Genomic DNA, 13,677 nt, shown 5'->3' on the forward strand with positions numbered 1-13,677 from the left:
TTCACGATTCCAGAATTTGCTCCCATTTGTAAGATTCTGAGTTGGTTATTTCGAGGCGCTCACATCGGAGTAGCCTGTGGACGGCGAACGTAGGTAGCAAACAAACTTTATGGGAGCTGTGGATGGTCGTAGCGACAGTCTCTCATCTATAATCGTTTCGAATGCAGAGGTAGCTAGCTATCCAATAGAACGCGCGGTCAGGGCGTGCACCATGGCGATCGGCGCCAGGACTAACATGCAAACATCATGGTAGAGTGGTGTCTCAGACGGTCCGTTGCAATTCCAGGTCGCAGCCGTAGGTTTGTTTGCTCTCGTATTCAGCAGAGTCGCGACTAGCATGTACCTTATAGGACAGTCCCAATTAGCGACCGACTTCTCAGACGCCAACGATACTACTCGATACGAATCTTGTAATCAGGTCTCTGGTGCATAGAGCTTTGGCACCAGGACTCGGTTATCAAGGTCAGCGTCAACTGCGAGAGAGCGAACCATCGCTGCCATGGGTGCAAGGTAGTTGACCACGTCACGCTTTTCAGACGTGTCTTCGCGCGGCCTCCGCTTCGGTATAACGACTATTTAGCACCCATACAGTATTGTGATCACGCGACACCCGCTTGTCGTTGCAACGCGTGAGATGGGTCGGCGTCTTTGATTGGCTGCCTGACGATTCTGATTCGCGATGATGGGGACCGTTGCGTTGGTCCCGAGTCCGACAGCGTTCAACGAAACAAAGACCCGAAGTGGCGCCGTCTCGAGAAAAAGGCTGGGTTGGGTACCTACACGAGCTGTACAATACCAAAAGCTAACACTGGCGTGCGATGACGCGAGCTGCCTCGACGAGGTCGCAGCAGCAGAGCCATCTAAGGTACATCTTGGGTGCCTCTGCACGCTCTTACATCGGACGTGCCTGGGTATTATTCTAGTCACGATTCTGTTCAGGTTGTACACTGTACCACCGCCGAAAAGGATGAACGTTTCGTTGGGTCTGATTTCAAACCGTGTTTCCGAGTCTCTAAACGCTGATGTTGTTGTTGAACTGAGTTATATTACATGCAATTATAAAGATATGGTGGACTTCCTAATGCGCTCGTGAGGCGTGGCCAGTGCGTCAGCGAGGAGCGTTAGTGGTCGTGATTCGAGATTGTGCGAGGGACCAGGTAGCGTGCACACCAAGGATCGTCGCGGAGAGCGACCAGCGACGCGTCAAGAGATAGCACCACAGCGCGACGGGCTAAGTGCCGGATGTGCAATCGTGCGGTAGTAGCTGCTCGGATCGCGAGCGCGGCAGCGGGAAGTTGCGTCAGCGTCGAGCGGAAGATACGGTTGTTGCGTTCGAGCCAAATACAATACCAGACGCAAGCACGTAAGATTGGCCAGAGGGCACGAACGGGCAACTTGTGGACCGAGTACGGCGTGGCGACATCGTCGTAGAGAAAGCCAGCGACCGACGACGGGAGTTGCATCTGCAGAATGTCTCGCATCGGTACAAAGGCGCACCAGATCGCTCGGACGTATGGGCAGCGCACGAGAAGATGATCGTACGTTTCACGGGCTTCTAAACGCTGATGTCCTCCCACTTGGTCCTCCAACTCCATCTCGACGAGCCATGTCCTTTCTCGGTCGTAGCGACCCGTGTCAGATGTGCAAACGTTCTAGGTGTGTCGGCTGCGATTCTCGTTTGTATCGCATCAAGCCCCATGGGCAGGAAGGACGGGCGTCGTTTCCTGCAAGGTGGAGGAAACACACTAACAAGGCAACAAAACGTTCTTGTGCCTCATTTGCCGCTCGGCTATTTATACACAGCGTGCGTGCTGTTACGCAGCAGGCGCTCGTAGATGACTCGCTTCCTCGCAACTTAGATCATACCTGCATTTTTTGTGGTCTGCAGTCGAGCCATATGGCAGCTAATGAATCAACTCAGATCTGACTGCTGTCGGCAGGTCTTTAAAGTGTTGCTTTTTGCCAAATTGGGGCCATACAACATCGATTGCCATGGTTAAAATCGACAAGAGTCTTGTGCATTGGAAATGCTATTGTATTGAAAACGACTTGGTAAAAACTAACTAGCTCGCCTCAATTCGGCCGTGGCGGCCCACACACATACGACGACGGCACAAGGGTCCACGCTGCTTAGCAAGCCGGCTTGGGGAGGTACGGCTCAATGAAGTCCTTGGCGTACGAGAGGCGCGCGTACACACCCGGGAGACCGGCCTCGGCGCAGCCAAGGCCCCAGCTCGTGAGACCGACAAGCACGTCCTTGCCGTTCTTGGTGACCGTGAGCGGGCCACCCGAGTCGCCCTGGCACGTGTCCTCGCCCTTGACGCCACCGGCGCAGATCATCGTGACGTCCACGGGGGTCAAACCCGGCTCGTTGAGCTTGTCGAAAGCGGCCTGGCAGTCCTTGTTGGACCAGAGCTTGAGGCCGACCTCCTTGAGCACGTTCGACTGCGAGCCACCCGACGAGGTCGTGCCCCAGCCACGGGCCATGCCGAGGACACCGGGAGCACCGGCCGCGTCCTTCTCGTCGAAGAGAACCTCAATCGGCGTCACGGTCGTCGCGTTGGCGAGCTCGAGGATCGCAAAGTCGTAGACCATCGTGTCCATGTCGAACTTGGGGTGGTGCACGATCTTCTTGACCTTGATGCGCTCGCCGTCCTTGGAGCCGCTGAGGTAGTGCGAGCCGATCGAGACGTACTCGATCCAGTCACCTTCGGCGCAGTGGCCGGCCGTGAGGATCGTCGTCGGCGAGATGACGGCGCCACCGCAGTAGTTGGGGCCCGTGGCGACGTCGCGGAGACCCGAGACGTAGAGGTGCTTGCCAATCGCGGCCTCGCCACCACCGACGATTTCAATCGTGTTCGTCGACTGGTGGTCGCCCTTGATGTAGTGGACGATGGGGGCGGCCTGGACGGCGGCGACGGCGGCGAGGGCAAAGACAGAGGCGGCTTGGACCATGGTGCTCAAATTGAAAAGTAAGTGAGGTGGAGTCGCTAGCTGGTGCTTCAAAGCGGGTTCTGGTCTGGTTAGACAGAGTGGCATCGCTCGGCATCCTGTGCGGCTGATCAGCCGCATGGACGAGGTAAACCCTACACCTAGTAGCACTTCACGATCCCAGAATTTGCTCGCAGCTCACCATCCCGGAGCATATCCCGAAGTGGCTTTAATGTACCCTCCTGGATCTGAGTTGGTTATTTCGTGCGCTCACGTCGGAGACAACAACACACGTCGGAGTAGCCTGTGGACTGCGAACGACAGGCAGTGAACGAGCTTGTGAGGAACCGTGCAGCTCCATGCTAGCAGTCGCCTCTCAACAAAGTCTCGTGGGGTCAAGGTCTCCACTGAAAAAACGTGCGTCCGAGGCGGGTCGTGCCCACCGGAACCTCCACCACTGCCGTTGCGAGCATCTCACGGCGACAGCGCCTCAACGCTATGCTGCCTAGCTGACGCAGCCCGCCCGTTGCAGCTCCAATTCGCAGTCACAAGTTTGCCTACCGGTACTCGTATTCAGCAGAGTCGCTGCCGGCATGTACCTTATAGGAAGGTCCGAGTGGGCTACGCTATTTCTCAGACGTCAGCGATGCTATCAGATACAAATCTTGTAATCAGGTGTGTGGCGATCCGGCGCCAGTACTTACCGGTACTTGCATTCTAAGGCATATCGACGCTGCCACGGGTGAAGACAGTTGTGGTTTTGTCGTGAAAAACGTGATCACGCCGACACCGCGTGCCCTGCCCGCTCTGAGATGGCTCGGCGCGTATGATTGGCTGCTTGGTGTTTCTGATTCACGCGATGATAGTGATCGTAAGTAGGCCTGGCTTGGAATCACATCCAGAGAGCTTGAACACGCGACAAGGCTCTAATTGGTGTATAGGCTATTCTAGTCAACTAGTATTTCATATAATGAGCTTGTATAAAGTAAACAAAAAACAACTGTTTCTCTGCCCAGGCCACTCTAGTTGGAAACGGTGGCCAGTAGTGTCGATGTGGCGACATTCTGATTTGGGTAGAGACCAGTGCTCCTTTTCTGATCACAGTCAGAATCTTGCTCATGTTCAGAACCGATCCCGTCGCAGTATCGTCGGGAAGATCGGTATGGCACAGCAAGAAAAAGGTTGACAGTCCACTCTTGCGTGCCTCCGCATTGGTTGGCGGTTGGGTGGATTTCAGAAATGAGAACAACGGGTTGCCAACCCCAACCCTAATCAAATCATGATTATCAGATAGAGAGTGTCGCCCGTGTACGGTATGTGCAGCGACCGGCCATGAGAGTGAAGACCGACTGCGCTCTCTCTGTGCCATCGTGGCCATTGGCGCCGTCGGTACAGATGAGCATGGTAACTGCAAAAGTCTGAAAGAGGGTGTCATAGTTTAGCTCGAATGGAATGCGATGCGATGCTGCATGACGCTCCATGATACGTCGCACATTCCTTCCTGTTGATGGTGGGGTGCGGTAGTGCCTGCGGCGACAATGACCTATCTTGCGCAGGGAAGAGGCCGGTGCTTGACATGCACGCGTATCTAGAATCTAGAAGGACATGGAATTTCAACCTCCGCAACTGAGAAGTCTGTGTGGTAGGCGGTGCGAGTATATGTGTACTGTCAAACACTTACTTGAGGTGCAAGCGCCAGTCTTGCTGCGGTTGATCATCATTCGGTGTTCTGTGATGTCGATCCATCGACCGTCATCGCACCAATGCTAGCTACCTAAGTGACACGTGCTACTCGTGAAAAGCAGCCACAGAGTTAAATGATTTATGGATGGGATCAAATGTCACCATGGGCCGGCGCCGCTCGTTGCGCACCTTGCTCACTAGTAGACTCGTTTGAGGCTGTCGAAACGCAATTGGCATTTGGTCAATCTACCGCGAGATTGCACGCTGCCCCGATACCAAACTGAAATCAAAAGGCTCCACTGCACCCTGCACAAACCTTCTACACAAATGAAACTACTGCGCATGCGACGCAGAAAGACCGCTAGATGGCCCACCGGCCTTATCTAAACCACAAAGATCAACCACGCCCTGCCCCAAGAAAACACGAGGTGTGGGGCAGGGTACGCTAAACTTCAATGCACATGATTCCGTACACCGACGAGTCCAAACTACGACACACGCAGTACACGATCCCACCGCTAGATTGCACGCTACCCTAATGCAAAACCTTGACCAAAGAGCTCCTGCCCCAAGAAAACACGGGGTTCACCCTACTAACCTTTTGTCCCGTCGGTGGATTCCTGCTTTACATGCAGGAGGTGTGCGAAGTTTAACCCCGTAGAAGATGCCCTTTCTTCTCTTTCCCGTTGGCCACGGTATCAACTTCACAGTGGCGATTGCGGTCGCTGGACTGCAAACGATTGCCAGTGATGCATCATCAAGCACCGTCGTTCCATACGAACGTACAGAGGCAACGGCGACGCGCCGGATTAGCGGCATCGCTTAGCTTTCCCTCTTGATTGGGTTGAGGTGACAGGTTGCTCTTTGAAGAAAACCGACGTCGTCGCCAGCTTGCTCCAAGAATACAACGTTCGCAGAACACTCTGGCACAGACCCCGTCGCGGCACTCTACGTCGTTCTATGTGTTGGTGGTTCTAATCCCCGTTTACCCTCGACGCTCTCCCCGCCGCTTGACGTGTAGCTGCCTCTTTTCCTCGTTCGCTTTGGTTCTATGGACCACCTGAGCATCGCATTGGAATCGTATACGGGTGGTCTTGATGATATTGCCGCCACCTCGTGCATGTATTTCGACAACGACACCCGACGGTTCCAGGTGTTGTGTCTGGTTTGGTCAAGCCGTGTTAGCCCGATGCAAGCGTGTATCGCTGGAGAGTTAAGACTCCAGGAAGCAAGTAGCCTAGAGTCGGTGTAGTTTGTGTGGGCGTGGTGTAGATAGGATAGGTCTAGGTGCCATGAACGGATGATGTCTGGTACTGTAACGACCCTAAACTGTTGTGGCCCAACATGGAACCTCTTGGCGATGGACTCATCCGGCACAGCCTATCGTTCCATCCACGGCGCCGGCCTCCATAGTCCAGCTGCCATAGTCATCACTTCTCAATATAAATATGAACGTGTTTTGCGTTATCTTCGTTGTTACAAAGAGTTCGCATACGTAGAGACTAGCAATCCCCTTCTGCTTCATTCACTCGCCGGGACGTGGCTGCGCAGGCGGCGGCGCGGGGGCTCGTCTTGCACTTCAGTGGTCGTCCTGGGGCGCTTGTGACCTTGCGACGACTCGCTGTGCATCACTTATCAATACTTCACAATCTGCCTTCTTGGCGGAACACAATACAACTGCTTGCCTGCTTCCTGTCCTGGAAGATGGCTCTCCCCTCGCTACGTTGTTTGCATTGTACCGCGAAAGCCACCACACAGGACACAAATCGAGCGACGCAAGCGCTTTAGCAATCCGGTATCCAAGACTTTATGTAACCGCTGTAACATGTCATATTGACAACGACAAAGTTGTCCAAACGAGAAGGGAACAAAAGATCTAGTCATGTTTTTGAATACACGGAGGATACGAAAGCAGGTTCGTTGGGCTTAGGCGCGCGCGACAATCTTGGCGTGCGGCACACGGCGGTGGTCGAGCGGCTCTTCGGCGACCCAGTCCATGCCACCCCACGGCACGAGCATCTTGGTGGCCGCGAGGGCGTCGTCCTTGGGGTCGTTGCTGCGACCGAAGCGCGTCGAGCCATGGTACCAGTACACGGCCTTCTCCGAGTCTTCGACGTTGGTGGTGAGGACGAGCCAGTACTTGGCGTTGGGCAAGAGCGTCTTGTTGGCAGGCGGCGACCACTTGAGGAGCGTGCGCTTCTCCTGCTTCTCAATGTTGAAGCGCATCGGCGTCGAGTCGTTGGCGCACCCAGGGACACCCTCGACCAAGCCCGTGCCGGGCTCCGAGAAGCAAATGTCGGCTTCAATCCACGAGTCCTTGGCCGTCGCCTTGAGCGTGTTGACCATGAACTCGACCGACTCGATCGACTGGCCCTCGCCGCAGTGACTGCCAGCGCGGAACTGGACGGCCCACGGCATCTTCTGGGTGATGACAGCACCATACGTGACGGCGCGGTCTTCCGGGAGACCCGAATCAAAGAGCGTCTGGGCGGTCGAGGTCGCGGCAAGCGCCAAAGCAAGCGTCGAGAGGAACTGCATTGTGTTTTGAATGTGCGTTTGACGGCAAATGGAAAAGTGAGTCGTCTCTCAGCACCCGAAAGTGCATTCTTTCGCGCTCGAATGTGGCCACTCTCAGGACGTGGACACGTTGCTTTGCTTTGCAATGCATACTCGACACCGTCCACGCCTTGCAGTTCGCACTGCGCAGCTATGGTGTGTGGCGCCAATTCCACGCGTGTTTTGATTGGTCAATTTGCGCCAATACAATCCACGAATGCATTTGATTGGCGCATTCGTAGCCAATAAAATCCAAGGCAACGCGAAATCGTGCGTTCTCAGAACAGCCTGTCAAGTGTGCGGCCAGGAGCACACGTCGCTGCTGGGATCGACACCTTGCACTGCATGAGACAGAAGTGCCAGTACAAGTACAGTTGGACAATGTAACGTAAATTACGTTTTAAATCTGTGGCGCGATCCATTGCGTCGTGTACCCTTGCCATGACCTCTACATTGTTTGCACTATCTGCCTTGCAATGACCTCTACATCAACAACCAGTACCCTTGCAATGACCTCTACATCAAAAACCAGTACCCTGCAATGACCACTACATCAACAACCAGTGCCCTTGCAATGACCTCTACAATAATGTGCTTGCAATATCTGCGATCCATGTGCCCTAACATCAACAACTCGAGGCGCTGCCTTGCAATGCGAGCAACGGCGACGGAGCCACTTGTCACAGGGTGCGCGCCCGACGTAGCCAAGAGAGGCCGTTTGCAAGGCACTCTCATGAGCGTCTCTTGAGCGTCTCTTGAGCGTCTCTCGCTGTACCAGATTTTTCCAGATTCTGAACGCGTGTACCAGTCGGGCACGTGGTCACCAGGATAGAGCCACATCTGCAAGTGCGAGATGTACAAATTGAGACTTGGAAGAAGATCCATTCGATGTAGATCGGTGATCACATTTGAAAAACGACGCTGGACCACTGCGATGGACATGGAGGATGTCCATGATCACATGATCACGGCAATGGACAGGCCGTGACGAGCGTGGCATCGGAAGTGCCTTGCAGTACAGTAGGATGCATCGTACAATGTGTATTTGTAGTGTCTTGGCAACACAAGGCGACAACTTACTCGACCGAGCGCGAGCAAATGGATTGAGATGGGGTCTATGCAGTGCGGTCTAGAGCGCCGCCTTTACGATCAATATTGTCTATTGCTTCTTGGCCGCCTTGGGCTTGTTGGCAAACGTCTGCACCGTCTTGCCCTTCTGCGCCTGGGCGACCGCAGCCTGGAACGGAGACACGGCCGTCGCCGACGTCGAAAACGACGGCGTCAACGCCTACGCGACGGCATCGTCCTCGCTCAATCATCCTTATTACGGGTCTGTACCTGGACGCTCGGGATGCCAAGGGCCGAGCGCACGGCCGGCACCTTGAGCAGCATCGTTTGGGTCAGCGTAAAGCAGTTGGACGTCACCCAGTAGACGAGGATGCCCTGTGGAACAAAAAGGGTGTCATGGTGCGTTCCGAACAGTCGGTCATCGTACCGACTGGAACGTTGTCGCGACCGGCACCATGATGAGGGCCACCATGCGCATGCCCATCTTGGCCTGCGAGAGGTACTCCTTCGGAAGGCCGTCACCGCCCGCCTACGCCACAACCAACCATAAGTATCAATCTTTCAAGTCACATATCCAAGAAACTACCTCCATGGACGCAATCATGAGCGCCGACGAGATGACGGGGAGCGCATAGAGCGGGTCGGGCGCCGCGAGGTCCTGGAACCACAGCGTGCCTTCGCCCGCGTACTCGGGAATGTGCGTCGAGATTTCCTGGAGACCCCAGAAAAAGCCCAAAAAAATCGGCAGCTAGAGGATGATGAGCACGCGTCGCCGACAACACGGCGGGTTACCTGCGAGAGCGGCATCAGGAACGACATGAACGGACGCACTTCGTGCTCCTTGAAGAGGTTCTTGGCACGCGCGCGGAACTCGGCCATCTTCTTCGGGTCGTACGCTTCCTGCGAGCTCTTGATCTCTTCCTGGAGCTTCTCGAGCTTGGGCTTCATGATGTTCATGCGCGCCGAGTTGCGCATCTAAAGGCGGTCCCTTGTACATGGAACTCACACAATGTATATCGATCGATCGCACCGACATGACGGAAATCGGGAAAAACACCGAGCGGACCGCGACGGTCGTCGCAATGATCGTCGCCCACCACGGAAGGCCCGTCGTCACGTGGGCCACGTCCAAGACGCGCACCGCAATCTCCGCAAGCGAGTAGCCTACGCATGTTCGATGGACAAGGCGCAACCGAGCCGGAGGCCCTACCCATCTCGGCGGTCGCCGGCGAAATCGCCGTATGCACAAAGTCCACGCCGTTTTGGAGCATGACCGGGTCCAGCTCCGACGTCGGCGCCGGCGTTGTCAGCGACGTCGACTCGTCGCTACAAGACAGTATACGTAAGCCTTCGATAGGCGACGATGGATACCTCGGGGCGAGCGTCGAGAAGGCGGCGCGGACGGGCAGGCCCGACGACTGGCTATAGTGACCATGGTTAGCGGCCATAGAGAGGTGGAAGCAAGCGTGGCCTACTTGGCGAAGCGAAGGTGCTGGCCGACGGAGCTCGTCGCCTTGCGCCACTGGGCGCGGGAGTGGAGGACGGTCGCAGCGCGCAACATGGGAGCAATGGACTGGTCGAGAGGAATGCCAGCCGTCCGGATGCAACGCCACGCACGGTTGCAGGTACACTATACTTGATGCTTTAAATAGTGTATGATGGAGCCAACGGCGTCAGGACCATCGCGGATGCACAAGCGTGCAATCGCGTTCATGTCGTGTCAAGTGCCATGCTGAGTGTGTGGCAAGGGCCGACCGCACCGAACCGCGGACCATGCTCACTTACGGCATCGTAGAATCTATTATGACAGTATTTCATCATTGAAGGCGATGCAATAGTGTGATGAACACTATTAAGGACATTCGGACGCGTCCGGATACGCGGCCCGATGCACCAGCAAGCTGATCAAAGGACGCATCACAGCCGACGGACTGCTAGACCAGAGCTACTACAGCAGTAGACTAGATGTTCTACCAGACATATACCACGTTATTGAGTTCGTTTGCACTCTCGAGCAATGCGGAAATGGACAGCGGGTTCCAATGCCATCTCGCAGCAGTACCGCGCTGCAGGTGTTGTTGTTGCGGAGTTGCATCACACGTCCTGTTCATAGGTCGATACGACATACCAGCGCATAAAAGCGAGGGCGTAGCTACTAGCGCAGTGCCGTCGTCACGTGGAAGGACTGGGCACAACGAGGCGACGAGTGAGCCGACTCTAGTTGGATGGCTAACGACAGCGTAATGGACTGAGGATTGAGGTTGTAGATTCGATGCCGTCGTCGGCAAGCCTGTCACTCGGAAGCTTTCAAGATTCAATCGAGTGCGATCGGAGAGAGCTCATCAAACCTTTGTTCGCATCCTACGGTTCGAGACTAAGGCGAGGTACGTTTTCGAGCCAAAGGGAGCACGAGAAGGGCCATTTCCAAGCAGTGGAAGAGGTTTTCCGCGCAAGGACGAGCGATCTAGAAGACCAGTTACAAGTTTGAACAAAAGCCAAGTCCCAGGCGCAGAGCAAGCGAGCTCAAGCTATTTCCAATTTGGTAGTGACCGTCAAATAACTAACCCGCCTCGCCCACCACCGGCATGGCGGACACCAACACGGTTGTTGCCCCCAAGTAGTTCGGTCTTGATTGCGGAATGGACACAACGTCTCTGCGCGGCGCTGTATCCAGACATTTTTCGTGTGTCTGCATACCATCAGTCCCATTTGTCTTCCAAGCTACTTTGACGTGAAGGCAAGAAGCGTGCTGGTGTCCGCCATACCGACGGTGCAAGTTAGCTTTCTGTCTGCCACTAATACAACTTTGCGAATGCTGGCTCGAACGCAACACACCGCACCTTCCGCTCCAGCAAGATGTGGTTCGTTCCAGAGGGCAGTGAGCGACGGCAAACACACCTTGCTGGAGCGGAAGGTACATAGTGTGATCGGGACGTCATCCCTCGCACGCTTCAACACCATGGCCACTCGCGCGCCTCGTTTGACGCAACGACATTGCCTCACGAGCCCATTCGGACATCCGCTATCGTATGTAACTGCTTGCTTGATAAGAACTTATTTCACCAGCAAGTTGGGCAGGGCTCGAGCTGGCTTGCTCGGCGTTTTGTTCTTTCAATCTTTGGTCTTCGTGATCTGCTCGCTCGGCCTATTAGACAAGGGTGACGCCGCACCAAGTCGAGCTAGATGAGGAGACAGACACAAGATTTAACAGAGCAAGCGAGCTCGCGCCATCCCCATCGTTGTCGTATGAGACGGAAAACAAAGTCGCTCTCGGCCGCCATTGGCACGGCGGCCATGATCCAAAGCGTTTGGCTTTCCAACGGAATGGAGCCTCCGAGATAACAGGCTGCATGAATTCTGCAGTGGCGCACGGACGACGACGATGTGTCTGAATGTAGCAGGCGGCATGTGACGTGAGCGCTGGAATAAGCGCGCAATAACGTCCGAAGAAGGTCCGTGTATCCAAGGAAGTCCACAATCGTCCGATTGACACTTGCGAATGCGACAAGAGGAGACACATTCGACGCGCACGTCGCAGGTTTCCACTGCATAGTCCCCAGGGTTATAGTAGACCCTTGAGAGGCCTCTCGAGGTCGTCGCCATCGCAGCAGGCGTTGTTGAAAAGCAATCGTGCATGGACCGACTGCCTTTTTTGGTGTTTACTCGTGCGCTAAGGACATCATATGAAATTCAAAGGCGACGGCACATCGTAGACTGCAACGTAGAGGCACTCGCCGTAGTAGCGGGTATTACTGCAGTGTCGCCTCTTGTGGGCGATGGTAGCGTCGTCGGTGGGAGAAAAAGAGCGCTGCAATGTTGGTGTCGGCATTGGAAGCCGCCCGAACAACGACGACATGAAGAATATCGTCTTGTCTTTTGTATGGTTTCGGTGCGTGACAAGAACTCGGCCGAGAAGGGGAGGACTGCCGACCGAGGTTTCTCATCCCATGCACGCAACAGGAGGTAGACTCTGGACGTAAATTGGTCGGGACGTCGCAATCCAAATTGAGAGTCGATCCGTGAGTCCCCTCGCGCGCCTCTCTTTCGTTTCAGTGTGTCGATCGCATGCGCGAAACGAAGGCCATAGAACTGGAACTACTGCCTCACACGGCAGCACGTATAGTATTATGTGGACGGTCGCCATGCTAAATAATGACGGGCGAGAACCAGTTTTGCGCGGGATTGCAGCGGACTTGGATCGACTCTTTTGTAGCACTACACAAGCTGTACTGATAGCTGTACTGATCCCATCGCACTCGACTGACGATGCTGATAGCGAAGTGCAGATAGCAATGAGAGCGTCGGCGCACTCTCTTGCGCACGACTGTGCACTTTGCCGGACGACTTTGCCCTTTGCCGGACGACTTTGCCCTTTGGCGGCAAGGCCAGGTGTGCGGTTGCGCGGCGCCGACCAATGTGTCATTTCTGCACCATATTACGCATCCAAAGCGACGTCTTTTCCTCGCAGCACGGGTCCTCGTGTACTCAGATGAGTGCGAGGGTGCATTTACACGGCCTGATGCGATGCCCTCATTGAAAGCAAGCGCGTGACACGATGCTTGGACGGGCAGATTCCAAGGGTAGGAGAGCGGATCCTATACTTATAGTCAAGCCGTCGGTCGTCGTCGCGTGCAGTTGTCAACGCGCTGAGCGAGCAATGGAGGGCGCCAACTCAGACCTTTGTCCGATCGTTCGGTGGATCGTCTAGCCAGCTGGCGAGAGGTCATCGACCCAGATTCTCAGAGAGCGCAAATTTCCCACTCTCATGCGCTCTCAAAGTCCAAGCCTGATAGTAACTGATAGACAATCGAATCCGAATTTTTGAGAGCCGCCGCCACCAGCTGGCCGCGTATCTGAGTAGGGTGTGTCACGCCCAGACGGCACGAGTTGGGTGTCGGATGGCGCACTCCTGGGCCTGATTTCACGGTTGCCACGCGCCGCACGGTCGAGCTCACTTTCGTATTCTCATCATGATTGGTCCTAGCAAGCTCGCCGTGCTCGCCTGCGCGTTGCCGCTCGTGGCCGCGATGAGCCAAGGCGCCATGGCCACCGACACGCCGTGCCCCAGCCTTACGCCCAAGCCCACCGACCCGACCGCGTACCCTAGCCCCGTCCCGACGCAGTCGACGCCGTGCCCGACGAGCTTGACGCCCAAGCCCACGGACAAGCCCACGGACAAGCCCACGGACAAGCCCACGGACAAGCCCACAGACGCCCCGACGCCGTCGACGCCGTGCCCGACGAGCTTGACGCCCAAGCCCACGGACAAGCCTACGGACAAGCCTACGGACAAGCCTACGGACAAGCCCACGGACAAGCCTACGGACAAGCCCACAGACGCCCCGACGCCGTCGACGCCGTGCCCGACGAGCTTGACGCCCAAGCCCACGGACAAGCCTACGGACAAGCCCACAGACGCCCCGACGCCGTCGACGCCGT

At 55.6% G+C, this 13,677-nt stretch overlaps 4 protein-coding genes across 4 annotated transcripts in view; 1 reads left to right on the forward strand and 3 right to left on the reverse strand.

Annotated features, from left to right (window-relative positions):
- Positions 1 to 2,130: 2,130 nt before the first annotated feature.
- SPRG_20686 (hypothetical protein) lies at positions 2,131 to 2,955 on the reverse strand (the record flags this gene model as incomplete). Its single annotated transcript, XM_012348395.1, has 1 exon — positions 2,131 to 2,955. One exon carries the CDS (start codon positions 2,953 to 2,955, stop codon positions 2,131 to 2,133), a length of 825 nt encoding a protein of 274 aa, XP_012203785.1.
- A 3,585-nt stretch (positions 2,956 to 6,540) lies between these two features.
- On the reverse strand, positions 6,541 to 7,152 carry SPRG_20687 (hypothetical protein; the record flags this gene model as incomplete). Its single annotated transcript, XM_012348396.1, has 1 exon — positions 6,541 to 7,152. The coding sequence occupies one exon, from the start codon at positions 7,150 to 7,152 to the stop codon at positions 6,541 to 6,543; it is 612 nt and encodes a 203-aa protein (XP_012203786.1).
- Positions 7,153 to 8,329: 1,177 nt separating this feature from the next.
- SPRG_20688 (hypothetical protein) lies at positions 8,330 to 9,799 on the reverse strand (the record flags this gene model as incomplete). The annotated part of the gene is made up of 9 exons (XM_012348397.1): positions 8,330 to 8,458; positions 8,509 to 8,613; positions 8,666 to 8,767; positions 8,825 to 8,986; positions 9,031 to 9,213; positions 9,269 to 9,402; positions 9,449 to 9,564; positions 9,610 to 9,660; positions 9,714 to 9,799. The coding sequence occupies 9 exons, from the start codon at positions 9,797 to 9,799 to the stop codon at positions 8,330 to 8,332; spliced, it is 1,068 nt and encodes a 355-aa protein (XP_012203787.1).
- A 3,409-nt stretch (positions 9,800 to 13,208) lies between these two features.
- The window catches only part of SPRG_20689 (hypothetical protein), a gene marked incomplete at both ends in the record, with an annotated part of 1,506 nt that continues 1,037 nt past the window's right edge, over positions 13,209 to 13,677 (forward strand). The window contains one exon of the mRNA XM_012348398.1: positions 13,209 to 13,666. Coding sequence (XP_012203788.1) covers positions 13,209 to 13,666 — 458 coding nt within the window. The remainder of the gene's footprint in view (positions 13,667 to 13,677) is intronic.

This window comes from Saprolegnia parasitica (genome assembly GCF_000151545.1).
Source record: "Saprolegnia parasitica CBS 223.65 unplaced genomic scaffold supercont2.43, whole genome shotgun sequence".
NCBI classification, from domain to species: Eukaryota; Oomycota; class Saprolegniomycetes; order Saprolegniales; family Saprolegniaceae; genus Saprolegnia; species Saprolegnia parasitica.